At 40.4% G+C, this 17,239-nt stretch overlaps 2 protein-coding genes across 3 annotated transcripts in view; both read right to left on the bottom strand.

Annotated features, from left to right (window-relative positions):
- Positions 1-339: 339 nt before the first annotated feature.
- Positions 340-3,230, bottom strand: rflnb (refilin B). Its single transcript, XM_085243279.1, has 3 exons — positions 2,565-3,230; positions 2,152-2,246; positions 340-2,027 (listed from the first exon to the last, which is right to left on the bottom strand). The coding sequence occupies exons 1-3, from the start codon at positions 2,760-2,762 to the stop codon at positions 1,709-1,711; spliced, it is 612 nt and encodes a 203-aa protein (XP_085099405.1). The 5' UTR covers positions 2,763-3,230; the 3' UTR covers positions 340-1,708.
- A 1,104-nt stretch (positions 3,231-4,334) lies between these two features.
- The window catches only part of vps53 (VPS53 subunit of GARP complex), a 28,053-nt gene continuing 15,148 nt past the window's right edge, over positions 4,335-17,239 (bottom strand). For both annotated transcript variants that reach the window (XM_085243277.1, XM_085243278.1), the window contains exons 15-22: positions 14,860-15,007; positions 13,037-13,119; positions 12,856-12,934; positions 11,270-11,418; positions 11,105-11,174; positions 9,883-10,020; positions 5,074-5,178; positions 4,335-4,901 (exon numbers count right to left, since the gene is read on the bottom strand). In XM_085243277.1, the coding sequence (XP_085099403.1) occupies positions 4,731-4,901; positions 5,074-5,178; positions 9,883-10,020; positions 11,105-11,174; positions 11,270-11,418; positions 12,856-12,934; positions 13,037-13,119; positions 14,860-15,007 (943 nt within the window). In that variant the 3' untranslated portion in view covers positions 4,335-4,730. The remainder of the gene's footprint in view (positions 4,902-5,073; positions 5,179-9,882; positions 10,021-11,104; positions 11,175-11,269; positions 11,419-12,855; positions 12,935-13,036; positions 13,120-14,859; positions 15,008-17,239) is intronic.

Below are 17,239 nucleotides of genomic sequence, written 5' to 3'. Positions count from 1 at the left end.
GAGGCGGGTACACCCTGTACTGGTCGCCAGTCTGTCTCTGGGTCACATGGTTTATGAATAATGAAAAGTCCAATTATGGTGCAGGAGGCTTCTGCAACATTCATACTCTAATCAGGGAAGACTTGCCAAAGGTGAAAGTACTTTCTGAAGAAACTCACCTTGGGCAGCAATGCTTTAGACATATTGAACTAATGCTCACAATGCTAATAAACAGAGCACAAACTTTAAACATGAAGAATTTTGATGAAAGCCAAATTACTGCACTTTGCCTCTGTGGCCACAAGAGGGCATTAAAGTAACACAATTCTACAAAAAAACAAAACCAAAAAAAAGTCTGACTTAAAAGGGTCAATTCACCCCACATCAAAATATATTTTAATGCTGCCGACTTAAAAAAAAACAAAAACAAAAAATCCTGATGACTTTAGTTAGATCTTCAGATTTAACAAGGCATTGTCTGGACAATAGGTTAGACACTAACTAGCATTTGATCTGTAACCATGAAATAGTTCAAAACAGTTTACAAATGTAAATTAGAGGTCAGTCATTCCCTTTTTCTCACTCCATATAAAACATACATCTTGTTCTTTTAACAAATCTCTTTATTTTAAACTGGCACTGAATATGTGACTGATGTGGGGGGAAAAGAAGAAGAGTCAACCAATACACCAATTAAGATTTTAAAAAGAAATTACAAAAATACTCCTCAGCACACCACACTTGTGTAGAGACTCATTTAACCATCTGATAATAAAAAAAAAGTCAGATCTAAAATATCAACAAGATAAATACTAACTCCAAACAGGTCACAGGGAAAGTTGTAGCAGGGGAATGCAGCTTGTTACTTTGACTAGTAAGCTAGTAAAGTATACCAACATAGTATCCACTTCAGTAAACTCCACACTCGTGATTCATCTAAACTACCTGCTTGTTCAGTTTAAGCTTACACACGATTATGAATAGAGAAGTTTCCTTAATCCATCAATATTTACATCATACAATATTAAGTGCGGCCTTTAACAGTAGCTAGAGGCAAGGCTTGCAAAGAGCTTAAGTTGTTGGCTGTGCACAAAAAAAAAAACAAAAAACAAAACCAGATGTTTTGTACAGTGTGGATAAGTTAGTGATATATTTTTTTAGCATATATATTTAAAAAAAAAAAAGTGTTTACTGCTCTTCTGCTCGTTTAACATCCTCAGCAGTGTTAAAAGGTGCTCCTCTCTTTAGCTACAGCCTCATCGCTTTAAAGATAATTTTAAAGAAGCCACTCACACGCTTGACCAGCTTAATGCAACACAATTCGCTGAGAGCAAATATGCATTGTCCTAATTTTGGTCCATATTGTTTCTACAGCTAATAAAAACAACACATCATTACACCTCTGGAAACCTTTCAACCAACTACAACCTGAAGCATTCAAAAGTAACACCCATGCTAGTGGAGAGCTTCATTCATTGGCAGGGATATAAACATGTCCTGACATGGTCTGAATATTTAATCTACTCAAACCATGTCTTACCTCCTTTGTTCTCTGTAACATGTTATATAAACACACTTCATAAAATGATAGCAGGCTACACAAGTGTTAAAAAAAAAACAAAAAAAGACAAGACAGCAGGTCAGTGGCAACTAGCCTTAAGGGAGCACCAATTTAGGGGCCGAGGGAATGACAGCATGTCCCCGGCCATCTCCCCCCGCGAGTCCACTCTCACTGAGGTAACTTTCTGTTGGCCACAGCATCCAGCTCTACGCTGGAGAGGAAACGCCTGGACAGCCGGTGACAGTTGTAGCTCAGCTCTGTGGTATAGATGGTGCTGGCTTTCTTGGGGTAGATGATGGTGGTGCTCTTGAACTGCTTGGGACGATGGCGAGGCTGGAACTCTAGCTGTGTCACGTAGTGGCGCCAGGTGCTGTTGGACACAGCCATAATGGTCTGCCTGCAGTGTTCGAGGCTTTGGCCCCACGGCTCCAGGCTGACATTCTGGATGAAGTGGCGGTCTGAGTCATAGTGCACTGAGGAGGTGTATCTATGGATAAGAGAGAATGCAGCGATTTTAGTCAAACAAAATACAGTAAAGCTAACTCGTGAGCCAACAGTGCCACTTTTCTCTTGTACGTGCTTTTTGGGCTGTCACATCAAAGACAACACACCTCATTTCCTTTGGTGGTAATGGATCAAGTGCTATGCCTTCCCCGAAGGACAGCGGGTGTAGCTGTGGGAAAGATCCAGCAGGTAAAGCTGGAACCTGCAAAACATGAAACAGACCCTCAGTGGATACATGGGACCTTTGGCCCAGTTCAGAGCCACAGGCGCTTTAAACAAGACGTTTTGGTTTTTTACGCATATAAACAAATAACTTTAAAAACTAGGCTGTTGCCTAGTAACTTCAATAACCTCTACTTTATGTCTCAAATCAATAGCAACATGCATTCAAAAGTAAAACAGTCATTTTTAAGAGCAAGAAGTCAGATTTCAGGTGCAGTTCACGACCATTTGTTTTGCTCCGACAGGAAACTGATGGGTTAGATCACAGGATGTAGTGAGACACACTGGTGGTACGTACCAGGGAACCCCTTCCTTCGTCTTCGGACACAGAGCTCACTCCACCGGCTTTATCTGCGGACACAGGCAGCAGCCAGGCACTGGGGCTCGGACTAGGGGGTAAGCCAGAGTCCGGGCTATCAAGTCCTCTCTCAGCCCTGCAACTCATATCCAGAGGATCTCCTTCACATAAATTTGGCAAGTTCAAACTGCCAACCATTTCTAGGTAAAAGTTGCAAAATCCCAGCGAGTAAGAGGCAGGTTACGAAAGAGGATTCCTTCCAGCGTGCAGTCCGCCGTATTCTTCTTCTTCTTCTTAATTATTCCGTCACAGAGTCCCGCGGTGTAGCTGCTAACCTCTTCCCGGACAGCATTCACGGCTGCACGCTGGAAAAGTCATCAACCAGGCGGTAAATCAGTTTCCTTCCCTCCACAACGCCAAAGCCAGAAACTCGAGCTTTCGAACTTCTTTATCTTAACATCTCAAAAACGCCGAGCACTTTGTGCCACCTCCACGGTGAAGACATTCAGAGAGACTTGAGCAGGTTTGTCTCTGAGAAACACTGAGCTTGTCCTGCTGCCCGCGGGTCCTCTTCAAACTTCTTCCCCCTTCAAAGGGGGCTTTCAGATCCACGAACACAGGAAAGGAAACGCCTTTCGAATCACTTGAGTGGCTGCTGATTGGTCAGAAGATAATTAGCAACAAGAGACCGGGCCAGACATGGGAACTTTTCCAGATCCTCATTCACTTGCAACCTGGCGAAATCAGGTTGATGCGTTTTCCTGGTATTGTTCGAAACGCGCAAGTGAGAAAAGAAGTAGTGTACGCCCATGTTATGAAGCATAAGGAAAAACTTTATGCTTTGCACTGTTTTTGCACTGTTGCCAAAGCAGTGGCATTTTGCACCTGAAGGAACTAATGCAGGAGTATCAAACATAAGGCCTGGGCACAGGAATGGCAAAGACTTTTTCCTAACACAATTTTCCAAAATGTGAAGGAGTGCATATAGATTTTGATTTTTTTAAAACTGTATTTTCATAGGACTAGCGTTTCCTATTGATAAAGACCACCGCCCCACTGGCATTCATACTACACCAAAGTAATAAAAGTAATGGATACAATAAAATAAAATAAAATCAGTTAACTTACAGAAAATGTTTTTTTTTTCTTTTTTAAATTAAGTCCACATTTTTAAAAAACTTTTTCTCCAGTTTTACACGTTTATGTTGTTTTACTGCTCTGGCCAATGTAGCATAACAGAGGGCTGCATGTGGCCCAAGATGTAAAATAATGTGCACACTAAATGCAGCCATCTAGTTTGCCAATGAGGACTTATGGAGTTGGGAGACACCGATGTCAAAATGCATAAACACAGCCAGGGAAAAGGCATCGGATAAGGTTTTGGTGTCTGCAAGCCAAATTTGGAATATATTTGACCTTGAGATCAAAAAACAAACCTATTTGTGCACTTTTATGGACACACATTCACTAAAAGAAAACCTTTACCTTCTATCACTAAAGATGATTTTTAACAGAGGAGTAACCTTTACAGAATATGACTGCACACTTGTGCGATTAAGGTCAAAGACAGCCTAAGTGTTAAAAACCGAAGGGAATCCAAAGATCCCGTTTGCTTAAAGAAGCTACGAGTTCAGTATGGGTCACGGGACAAACACAGCAAAAACAATCAGAACACCTATGATCACGCCCCCTTTTAATGAATGGCACACAGATTTCAACCCCACACTGAATTAAAACAGATGAGCAAAAAAAGAAAACCCACGGTTATCCTTGAAGTATAGTATTTTCAGCTTTAATTAAGATCAGGCCTCCTGGAATAGATATGTCGAGAGAGAAGCAGCCAGAAGCTCTCTGATTAGAGTTTAGTCAACAACTCCACATTCTGCAAAACAACAAAAAACTGTGCAACAATTAAGTAATGTTACAAAACTCGGGCTTTAGTGTAATAAAACCACAGAGGTACATGACATGTGTAACAACATCAAACAGTTAAGGAAGTTTCCTCATAATCCACCCTCAGCTTGGGTAGGCATCAGTCAGAAAACTCAGTCAACTTCTTCCTCCTTCTCCACGAATACAGAACGCAGCACAATGATGGAGTCTTTGCGATGAATAACCGCAACAAAGTTGAAGGCCATGCCAGCCTACGCTTTTCAAGATGCGATTTCACAGCCTCTTCTTAATGAGCTTCTCTAGTTTGCGGATACGTGAGGATTCCTGCTCAGGGGTGGGGGTACTGAAGGACAGAGAGGGCCCACCGTCTGCCCCCGAGGGCGGAGTGGGTAGCCTTTGCCTGAAGAGCTCCAGCATGCTGCTCTGCTCGCTGCGCTTCAGGCCCTACGCACACAAAATAAAAATAAAGCACACACAAATATATATTTAAAAAAATAATAATAAAGGACGCAGGATAACAACGACAGGTAAATGAACCTATGCAGCACAGCCTTATGGGAGATATCGTTGAAAGCTAGATGAGAAAATCCACACTGGCAGAGACAAGCTAACTGACCTTCATATCCAGAATCTTCTGGAAGGTCTCGGGATTGCCATCAGCCAGGAGCTTGATGTAGTTATCAACAAACACCACCGGAGGTTCATGTGGGGCCATCACCACCTGCAGAAAAGTAGAGTTTAGGATTGTTGATGTCGCCTTACCCTCCCACCACAACCACCAGCACCAACCACCTTCCTGTGAGCCATCACACGATGACCCGAGAGATCTTTAAGTGATCCCATATGGGGGCAGCTATGGGCCAAATGGGAGGAAAAGGAGGGGCTCCAGCTGATGGAGCCATGCAGTTCTAGCTGCAAACAAAGTTTAGATTATACTTCTATATTTAGGCACTTCTCCTTTTACACACCAATTACCTCAAGCACCAGTGGATCACCCATAATTATTTTGGAGGTATAATGAGTCTGGGTGAAAATCAGCTTTACGGAAGAGCAGGCAAAAAAAAAAAAAAAGTTTAATGGGGCGCAACTTTTCTGGATTTAATCCTCTTGGTTGTTTTTTTTGTTGTTGTTTTTTGTTTTTTCCCTACAACAGAGACTGGGTGGAAAACGCAGATCAGTTAGCATTTCTTGAAGCCGCTACAAAGAAGGAAGACCAACACATGGCTGACAGACCACCCCTATTCCCATCTCATGCATACGCGTCCACAGAAGGGACCAGCTCACAAAATGTTTCTCCTATCTGTCACTTAACAGAGTCTAAAGTCTTTCAAGCTTTGGTTCCATCTTCACTCGAGGTAAAATAAATGAGAAGACGAGCTGCGGAGGGAGTGAGCGAATGGAGGAATCAGAAGCAAAAGACGGAGCGAGTGAAGAGCAAGCATCAAAGGCTCAGGATCGTGTGGAATTCTCTGCTTTCTTACAAGCTCTGCTGACTGAGTGATTTACTAAGCAACTGTCCTGGAGCCAGGCCAAGAGCAAGGCCTGTAGGGACCCTTGTAAAAAACAAAAAAAAAAAAAAAGAAACAAAGAAAGATGGAGATGCAGTTTAGAAGTAAAATGGGCATTAAAAGGGAGAGAGAAACCGAGTAAGTGGGGTGGGGAGATTTAGCACAGTGAGAAGGGTAGGGATGAGAGCTACCTTTAAAATACTCTCTAAAAGAGAAGAGAACTTCAAAAGTGGGAAAGAGAGCCGGAGCCATGGCAGGCTGGGCTGGGTGTGGAAAACAGCCACGTCTCAGAGGCTTTGTACCGGCCAGGAGAGGCCGTCTCAGACGGACCAAAAAATTCCTATGCACTTTGAACATAACTAAGTACTGGCTCGCAAAACAGACAGCCCAAATAAAGACAGGTGACAAATTAAAGGAAAAAACCATAAGGAAAAACGAAACACACCCATTTCATCTTTTCCAGGATGACAATACTCCCATCCACACACAGGGAATCACAAAATGGGTTGACGAGTAAGAAAATAACACATGCTATGACTTTGTCGTCAACAGGTCGCAAATGTGATCAGAAAAGGCACTAAATAATAACACACACAGAAAATTGTCCTATCTATAAAGCATGGTGGAGGGATCATTGTTGTTTAGAACTGTTTTGTGTTTTGGAACTGTTAAAAACAAATTAATATCCTGAGCTAGGCAGGCTGGTGACCTAAAAAGCTGCTACAATAAACATCTCATGGAGGTTGCACTTGATAACTGAGGTTCCCTAGGTTACCAAATTCAAGTATACCAGGGAGCAGATGGAGTGATTTCTCAGTAGGTTTCATTTATTTTTGGCACATTATGTATATATTTTATTTTGTATAGATGTTATTTATTTATTGTGATTACTTCTTGGCCTTCTTTTAGCGCCAATGTGCAACAGTACCGCAATTTTGTTGTACTATTGTACAAATTATGAGTGTGCAGTGACAATAAAGAGGTAAACTAAAAAAAACATGCCTGTGTGTTATCAGTTTTATCTAAAATTCGATTAGAGTTCCAACTGAAATTTTGGTAATTTTAAAAGGTTAAACACAAAAACATGAAAGACTGCATTTATCCTCTGTTTTATGGAGCATTCTAGCAGTTTTCAGGTGATTGTTTTGCTTCATGACACAAAACTTAATATTTTGGTGGTGGCACACTCAATGTGGACTACCTACCTTTATAGGCTAAAGAGGCAGAGTCTGAGATAAAACTGAGCAAAAAAGCAGAGCGAGTGCTGGATGTGTATGAATCACATCACCGTGTCAGAAAAACAACTCCAATAAATCATTATGTTGTTCCACTTGTGCTGTCAGTGAAGTGTTTGATAATCTATTAACCATAACTCTACCTCACACACGCAGCTTGTTATGCTACTCAGGAAGCAAGCATAATCAACGTCTGCTGCTTTAAGTCACAGTAACATCTACTTGCAACAAAACACCATGGTTTTGATCTTCATTTGGTTCACAAATGCTGTTATTCTTATAATTCTAAGATCAGCTGATTTAAATACTAACTATTTTAAACTCTAATTTACCCCCATGGACTTCAAGTTCTCCAGGGTATAAATGAAAACTTGCAAAACAAAGCTGTTTCCGTTCAAAGAACTTAGACTGCACTTAATTAATTGACACGTACAAGGAATCTGCTTTAATCTCAGAGCTTTAAATACTTAAAATTGCTCCTTTAACGCTCCCACTGAATTGCAGTTTCTCAGGAAGACGGATTTTAATTTCAAGCCACAGCATCACAGAGTGTAATTTAAAACTATCGTTGAGGTTAGGCAGAGGAATTCTCGTATTGACCTCCTTTCATTGGGATTGTCTTTCAGAGGCTTCACTCTAAGCTCAAGGTGGAAGCAATTACCTACAAGGAACCTTGATGTTACACAAAGTCAATGCGTAAAATGTTGGATAGTACAAAAAGCTTCTCTTTACCGTCTACAAATAGTTACAGTAATATATCTTCTTTACATATAGTCTATATTATCATTCAGTCTATCATATCATTAGAAATACTCCCTGGTAATGTATTTACAATTTACAGTGAATTTTCCTCAGCAGTTTGTTTGGTATCAAGTTTTTGGTTTTTTGACATGTCTGCTGTATCAGATTTCTAGCCTTCGGAATGATGATTCTGTCTCCAGTTGTCACAGTAATGCATATAAATCAATCAAAGTTAGCAGCTATGTCTGTGAGAGCTTTCCACAAGCCATGCAGATCACATTCCAGCTAAAGGGGCCCACTGGCAGTCGAATTCAGGAAAAAAAAGAATAAAAAGAAGCAGACAGTTGTGGGTTGATGTGAATGAATTAACATAATTCTATAATGTGAAAGCCTTCTTAATGTGTGGCAGATGAGTGGAAATGTACGTACGCACATTCAGGGCATTTATCAGGCAGACAAAGACAGGTTCTACAGAGGCCCCGTGGAACAGAGCGTATCCCTGCAGACAATGGGCTGAACAGACGATCGAATATGAAATGGTTAGGAGGGTTTGCAAAGACAGCAAATGTCTAAGACAAAACAATGTTAGTGCGCCCGAGGGCCAGAATCTAAGCTAGGGTGTAAAAGCGCCATCAATCTAAACTATTTCTTATACAGTCTCACAGAAATCCACTCCCTTACTGGGAAAGCTTGGCCAACATAGCATGATCAGAGCAGGTCACACTTAATCACACATCAAGACTGTCCATCTTTTAGAGGAAACACGGCCTCCTGGGAGCCCAAGAGGAAAATCAGGGACAGGCGGGTGTTTTCTACCCTCGTGGGACAGTTAATTAGGGCGAGATTAATCTATGGCATCCGCATACCAGTGTCCTCAGGAGCCTCATAAGGGCTGATCCCAGTGACTGCACTCCACAGCTGAAAACAACGTCCTGCATACAGCATGCCATTCTGCACGTGTGGCTGTGTATTTTTCCGCGAGTAGACACAAGGTTATAAGCATTTATTTATTTACTCACTCATACCTTTCCACTGGCTCAAAGTCAACCACATACTGAGTTAAGAGTATGAGCGTGAGTATTACGTTGGCCTGTTTAGCATTCATTAAAACAGCAGTGCATTAGATTTGTTCCTATTCTTTCATTACCTCCTGTGAGACGCTTTATTTTGTGGAAACATGCTTATAAAGTGTTAGTGTAAGTGGGGTTAAGGACACAATTAAAGGACTGTTCTGCCCAAAATAAACTCCAAGTAGATAATCTGCTCAAGTGACTCAAGACAAACATTTAAAAGTTGGCTCGCCCGTCCAACCACAAACACTCGCAGGAGAAATGTTTGTTCAGTCTATTGTTGAGATCGGTGGAAAAGCAGTTAGCTGTAGGTCGTGCCAGATTGTTCTTGGTTAAATGTTAGTGTCAGCACAAAAGCTCGTGTTTAACTGGATCTGTCAAGTTTCGACATCAAATCTGTAAAACGGCAAATAAAGGATAAAGGAAAACCCCAAAAACCCTTTACACTGCACCTACGTAAAAGGCTCTATCTTACAGGCGAAGCCTTTAAAGGTCAGAAAAAGGAGCTTCAGTTGTTAAAAAAAAAAAAAAGGCCAGCAGGAATTTAGCCACCTAAGTTAGATATAATAAAATCTTAAGTGACCCATAAAAATGACTATCATTGATACTGTGTTTAAGTTTAACTATATGGTATTTAAAGCTCTCATTTAAATCCATCGGTTTAAGATTCTTGGTTTATGCAAGAAGTGTAAACCAGCGGCCTAAGAAGCAAGGTTAAGTGGTTTTCCAGCATACATTTAAGGACGGTTAACTGGGATTGTTTTCATACTTGCACAAACATTCACTTGAAAGCTGCCAGGAAATACGTGCCTGAATCAAACAGCTGCACCGAAGTCAAGCTCACATTAATGCCACCCCTCCCACTCCTTACCTTAAGTATCATCTCTGCACGAGTCATGCCTTTAACCACTATCTTGGTGTAGCTGGCAGGTGCCTTGCGGAGCACCTGGGAGCCTATGGAGGGCAGATCCAACAGGACCGTCTTCAAGGAGTGAGTGTCGAGGAGAAGCTGGTGGGATAGTTTGCACAAGACTTAAACTCAGCCTTATACAATCAATCGCAAGTAAATGTATCCAAGAGCCATAACTTTTCAGACAATTACAGTAGGGGTTTTCTGTTCACCACAACAGTGGATTTTAAATCAACCTATCGTGATGTGACTAAAGTGCAGACTTTCAGCTTTAATTTAAGGGCTTTAAATGGTATTGCATTAACTGTTTTAGAAATCCAACATGCCCCGCTCATAACGATGCCTCCACCATGTTTGATAGATGATGTGATTTGACTTAGATCAAAGCTATTTTTCTCCTTCTCCATCACTTTATTTTCCTATCAGTCTGATATCAGGTCATTCAATAGATGTTTTCTGGCAAACTCTAATCCTGAGTATAACCATTCATTTGCAACACTTTGTATTTATGTTCATACAGGAGTCTCTTGATTGTAGTCTTTGTTAATGATATGTCTACCTCTTTGACAGTTGTCTTGAGAAGGTAGGTGTATCATTTTCTCAAGTTTTCCAAGTCAAGAAAATGAGGATGTTGTCAAGAGGGTTTTATTAAACAAGGAAAAATGTTGCGATAAGCCATTTTAGTTGTCTTCAGCGGCCTTCCAGGCCGTTGACAGTCATTGTCCTGGCCAGTGCATTTATACAATACTTGAATGAATGTACCAGACTGCTGATTTGGCCACTCTTAAGTTTCTAATAGGTCGATTTTGTTTTTCCAGCCTAATGGTGACCGCCTTCACCTGCATCATCAACTTTTTGGACCTCACATTGAGTTTCAGAAAAGAAAACACCCCACTTAACTCCAGATCTTGTATATGCTTTGTAATGAAATAACAAAGGAACAGGCCCTCTGACTGGGGAGGATGACACATAAAAATGACTCTAAGTCCTACATAGTTACCGTAATGTAATACTTTTGTTAAACCCTTTAAAGTAAAAAGGAAAGTCACATTTTAATTGTTTGGTTTTAAATCCCTTGTGGTGGTGTAAAGAGGCAAAGCTATAAAAACACTGTAAGGCCCTCATTGTATATGCATCACAACAGTAATGCATCTTAATACAGATTGCAATAAATGAAACTTACTTGTTCAGCTCCCACCATGCTGATAGGCTTACATCTAAACAAGTGGTTGATGAATTTGGGAATGAAAGAACTAAGGATAGAAAGAAATGACAAATATATCAACAAACAGGAGCTTTCACACAGGGCTTAAATAAAGAAGTGTAAATGTGTGCTTATGCACTGTACTTTGTGAACTTGATGCAGAATTGCGTGAAATATTTGCGTGTGGAGGCGAGATTGTCTCTGATGATTGGCACATTTTGTTTAATGTGCATTATAATGGATGTCACATAAGGACTCTGGTCACCAACATGCTCCACACTCTGCCACGGCATCTAGAGGCGGAGAATTAGAAGTTTAGCATATTTACCATCTGGTTAATACAATAAATCCTTTAAATGCACTGAAATAAAGAGAACTCTACTGTTTTTCTTAATGACGATTTTTGACAAACAGACATTCCCAAAACAACGATCTTTTGGGGATTTCTAAAAATACACTATAATACCAAAAGTACTCGCTTGTCTGTCTTCACACATATGATCTTCAGTGACGTCCCATTCTTAATCCATAGGGTTTAATATGACGTCAGCTCTTCAGGGAAGCTATTCCACAAGGTTTAGGAGTGCGTTTGTGGGAATTTTTGAGCCACACACTGATGTTGGACCAAAAGGCCTGGCTCTGTTTTAATTCATGCCAAAAGGGTTCTATCAGTTTGAGGTCAGGACTCTGTGCAGGCCAGTCAAGTTGTTCCCCACCAAACTCACTAATCCATGCCATTATGAACCTTGCTTTTTAAACTGGTGTGTAGTAATGTTGGAAGAAGAAGGGGCCATCCCCAAACACCCTGCAGAAAGTCGGTAACCTCTGTGCACTATGTGCCTATGTGACCCTGCTCTGTGATTTTATGTGGCCCACCACTTTCCCAGTCACTTCCATTTGTTATAACACCACTAACAATTGACTCTGAAATATTTAGTAGCGAGGAAAATTCACAACTGGACTTCTTGCACAGGTGACATCTTATCACGATCGCCTGCTGGAACTCACTGAGCTCCTGAGAGCGACCCATTCTTTCACAAATACAGTGGAACCCCGACTTATGAAATTAATTTGTTCCAGAGGGTCTTTCATAAGTCAAAATTATCGTAAGTCGAAGCTCCTTTTTCCATTGCCTTTTAAGTGAGGCGATGCTGGCTGAAGACAGCATACGTATGCATGCATACATACGTACGTGTACATGTACATTACATTATGGAATTTAATTCTAAACTTTAAAACGAAAACTTACATTTACGTTAATTAATTTACGTACGTAAACTGTGCAATGATATTTTTTAAACATTTTTTTTAAACTCGCTCATATTTATGCTTTATGCCGGCCCCATTATGAATGAAAAATAGGCTGATTGCAAACGAAAAGCACACGAAATAGCGCACTGCAACAACAATACATCTTTCACGTGGAACAGTGAAACGCATTTCGCAAACGGATTTCGTTACACGGGCATTTTGTCGTACCACGGGCAAAAATATTGCCGTTAAGTGCCTTCGTAACTTGAATTTTTCGTTAAACGGGGTCTTCGTAAGCCGGGGTTCCACTGTACTTGTAGAAGCTGTCTGCATGCCTAGGTACTTGATTTTATAAGCTGTGGCCATGAAACTGATTGGAACGACTGAATTCAAAGATCTGAGTGGGTGAGTGAATACTTTTGGCAACGTAGCGTATTTACAATACGAGCTGAATGTGTGAGTGCATGATTGTGCTCAACCTTGCTCATAGCAGTTAGTGCAGGATCACAAGCAGCATCAAGATCCTGAACAAGCAGCTGGATACTATTTGAGATCACACTGTGAACACATGAAAAGGGAAATCGTCACACTCTTCACATAATAGCAGCTAGGCTTTTTTTTTTTAGAAGAAATAAAAGCCGGTTTGCAGTTGTCACGTACGTGCTGAATGTGTCCATCTCCCCCGTCAAATTGATTCTCTCTACCAAGACTTTATCTACCTTCTCCTTCAGCTTCTCTTCCAACTGGAACACAAACAGACAAAAACATGAATGTGCACATAAACAGACAAATAAATGGTCTTTACTAAGAAAACATCAAATGTCTTTTTTAAATTGTCTGTGTGAAAGGACAGAATGGATGAAACCTTTAAGGCTTTAATCATGAATGTTTTCCTGATCAAACGTGTCATTCTGTTAACTGTTAACATGATGGACACGTTGCACGCTCCCAAAGGTATTTCTTTTGCTGATGAAGATCTAAGTTACATGTAGGGCTGAACGATATATCGCATTTGCGATAATATCGCGACATGATCAAGTGCAATTTTCTAACCGCAAAGGCTGCGATTATACTCTGGACATGTCCAAATTCATGGGCTGCATCCTCCTGAGGCCGCATTTGTAGACCGATTACGTCACAGCGACGCGCCGAAGGCTGTCCAAATTACTACCATATCCCAGAATTCATAGCGCGGCCCAGCCAAACTCCAGTTTCCAACAATGGCGGCCGCTACTAAGTTTTAAAATTACTCATACTAATCTTTCTGGGTCACAAAATAAACTTTTAACATATTTTCAGGCAAGAAAGTAGTTGTGTAAACATCAAATATCTGCTCGGTTTATCAAGATATCCCATATTTGCAAAAGTGCTTCGACGTTTTCAGAGGCGTCTGCTACCCACCAGCTCGACAGCTAGCCGGGAGCTCGAGGGTTACTGATGCGGCCGAGAACGGCACAACTCCCGGCACATCATTTTCAGATCACCGCGGAGTTTCGCTGCTCGGGTTAAACGTAATATATAAGTCACTTAGACAACCTAAAAATGTTATTGTTGGGCTTTTTTCAGTGTTTTGTTTGTTCGTGAGTAAATCGGTTTGGCTGAGATTAAAGTTATTAGATTAGATAAAATAAAACTTTATTAATCCCCCGGGTGGGTTCCTCCTTGGTTTTCACACAGCTGACTAAACGTCAAACAGAAAACTTATTAAACAGAAGTATGAGACAGTCGAGAATTTACGCCAGTGTCTGGTTATATTTTAGATAGCAAGAAGCAGACGGCCGAGTTTATTAAACTCCACCGAGACAGCGGTGACGCTAATCAGAACTAGACCGTCCAATTTCACGCCTTTAAACTTTAAAGGCGTGTTTGTGTGTGTGTTTATACAATTGCTATTATGTTTGCACTTTATGTGTAATGTTACTGACTGCAGAGATCAGTAAGATGTGTGTATTTTTTATTTATTAGTTTTATTTATTTAATATTATTTTTTAATTGAATGACTGTCTAGTAGTTCACAGATGTCGAAAAACTGAGTGTGGTAAAGCCACTGATTTTTTTTATGTATATTTCTGCAATCTGCACATTGTACTGACTTTCATTTTAATGTTTACACCAGGGTTCCTTGTCAGCACTTTATGCTCAGATGTTTGTAAGCTAAAAATAAACTATTGTGTATGTTCAAATATACTGTTGTGATTGAAGAAGTTAAATAAAAATGTCAGTCATCAATTCATGCATCACCTCATGTCATCATAACAGAGGTCTGTCTTCCAGGAAAGAACAGTTTAAAATTAATGTAATATAGTATTGGCCATACTATATGATGTATTGCTTGTCTTTGTTTAATAATACAGAAGACAAAGACCTTAAAAAAATAATCGCATATCGCATCGCAATCGCAATATTGGGGCAAAAAATTGCAATTAGATTATTTTCCATAATCGTTCAGCCCTAGTTACATGATGCACCATATGTGTACATGCCTGCTGTGTTGTAGCCAGACAGTACTCCGCAGTGCTCAGAATGCTACAGATCAGGCAGAGCTCGTCTACAGTGAACTTTGCTGCTTCAGAGACTTCTTTTTCTTTTAACAGGCTGCTGATGGTAAGACCCCCGCTGTTAGTGCTGGATCTGGACAGAGATTGACAAAATGAGAGGGAGAAAATCAGCAGTGGAAAGAGATAAAACAGAAAGAGACAGAGGGGTCATGGCTGGTCCGAGCAAAATACAAGAGGAGAAAAAACAAGCTTTAAGGCTTTATAACATACTTTACAACCCTATTAAGAAAAAAAAGTGCTCTGTAAAATGTAGATCAATTAACATTATATTATATTTATGATGATATCACGTCACCTCTTCTTTTAACAACAGTGTCAGCACTTGGGAACTGAGGAGACAAATAACATTTTCCCATTCTTCCTTGGTACAGAATTTCAGTGTTGTGGTATTTTTATTTTTTCATGTGTGTAATTTATCAAAGGTTTTCAGTGGGTGAAAGGTCAGGCCTGCAGGCAGGTCAATTTAGCACCTGGTCTCTGTTGAAATAAATGCAGAACATAGTGAGGCATCATCTCCCTGAAATCAGAACTACAAAACGGCTAAATAGCTTGGTCAGGATTAATGTGCTGTCATGTTACATACACTAAAGCATTGAACACTATAATGGATGTTGGTTTGTGACAAGAAGAAAGATTTTTTTTACATTTTGATTTGTCAGACAACAAAACAGTTTTCCACATTACCGCAGTGGATATTTCTGTTAATTTATATTTTTTTCTTTGACTGGCTAAAATAATAATAATAATGATAATAATAGTCTACTAACAGGACACTGCAGAGCTCAGATGGAAGAAACACTGGGTGGGTGAAGACTGTATCCCCATAAATATGGAGGTTTGTGCAAGGAACAGAAATCAGATCCATGGCTGAGTATCGCAGGATTTGAGACTATGTGTGTGGGTGAAGGAGATCGAACAGGTACTGAGGGGGCAGGACATTAAGGGATTTATAAGTGAGAAGAAGGATCTTGTAAATGATGCGTGACTTAACCGCGAGCCAGAGGAGATTTATGGGGGTGGGGGCGATTTGTTGTCAGAGCTTGGTGCATGTTAGAAGCCTGGCAGTTGTATTCTGGACATACTGGAGTCTGTCCAGGGCTTTGTCAGATATCCAAAGGCATGGATGAGGGTTTCTACTACATAGTCATTGAGTGATGACCAAAGTCAAGAGATGTTCATTAGGTGGAAAAAAAATAATCTGGTGACAGATTTGATATGAGCATGGAATGAAACTGTGGAGTCTAGAATGATACCCAGGTTGCAAACTTCAGGGAACTGTTAGATGGTGCAACTGTCAATAACAATGGGTACAACTCCTATCTTCCGGAGTAGAGCCTTGAGGGCGATAACCATTAGCTCTGCCTTGAGGCACACCGTGGTTAACTGGGGAAGAGATAGACCAGGAGCCTCCCGTGATGACAAAATGTGTTCATTTAAGAAGGTACTTATACAGCCCTGAGAGTGCTGTACCAGTTAGGCCAAGAAACTCAAATATGCGTGAGAGAAGGACGGTGTGAGAAAAAAGGAATAAGAATGCTGAAGTGCTGTGGTTGGATATCTTCCAAGGCAAGAGCTGATTTATTATACTTATAAGAGGGCACCGAGCAGGTACGTTCTGCCTTGCAGTTTTGTAATAAGTCCTGGTCATGGATTAAAATGTACTTTATTAAAGCACACACAAACACTCCATTTGACAAAAACTATGAATATACAAAAAACAAAAACAAAAAAAACAAACGGTAAATAAAAAACGAAGACTGTGGTATATTGTTTGTGCTTGCATTGTATTGTAATTGAAATGTTTGTGGTGGGACTTCACATTGTTTACAATTTGAGACAAAGAATTACTCTATGCCATTATGTTATGCAATATTGACCTCGGGATGTTTTTTTATTCTTCTTCATGAATCTAGCTGATGTGGATCCTCTTTTCTACTGAGCTTTAAAGAGAACTCCTTTAAAGAATAAAATAAAACACTGGTAAAGAATCCATTATTATTTGTAACTGAGACACAAATGTGGGCCACTGGGCCAGTGAGACTTCACAGACGACCCAGTCATTAATAAATGTCAAAACAAAATATGTGTTTAAAACCACAACACAGCTCAACCTCCATTCTAGGGGCTCTTCCAAAACCAATTCACAGCACACCACACTGGACGGGTGTCTTTAAGTAAACACACTTGCAAAGAGTCTGAGTGCATCTATGACAGTGTATGTATACAAGTCAGAACATGGTATGCATTAGTCGCCATGCTCAAGTGTGTAATTACAGTGCAAAGCATACGCTTGTGTGTGTGTGTG

The sequence above is a fragment of the Mchenga conophoros genome, linkage group LG14 (genome assembly GCF_057382185.1).
Source record: "Mchenga conophoros isolate Kocher_MC1m ecotype Shallow Benthic linkage group LG14, M_conophoros_male_GT1.1, whole genome shotgun sequence".
NCBI classification, from domain to species: Eukaryota; Metazoa; Chordata; class Actinopteri; order Cichliformes; family Cichlidae; genus Mchenga; species Mchenga conophoros.
This window is presented reverse-complemented; position numbering and strand designations above follow the sequence as displayed.

Excerpts from the sequence above, each read along its gene's own strand:
- rflnb (XM_085243279.1), bottom strand. The coding sequence starts at position 2,762 with ATGGTTGGCAGTTTGAACTTGCCAAATTTATGTGAAGGAGATCCTCTG. Across the intron at positions 2,247-2,564 it reads ACGAAGGAAGGGGTTCCCTG|GTTCCAGCTTTACCTGCTGG; the intron begins GTACGTACCACC and ends CATGTTTTGCAG. Across the intron at positions 2,028-2,151 it reads TTACCACCAAAGGAAATGAG|ATACACCTCCTCAGTGCACT; the intron begins GTGTGTTGTCTT and ends TCTTATCCATAG.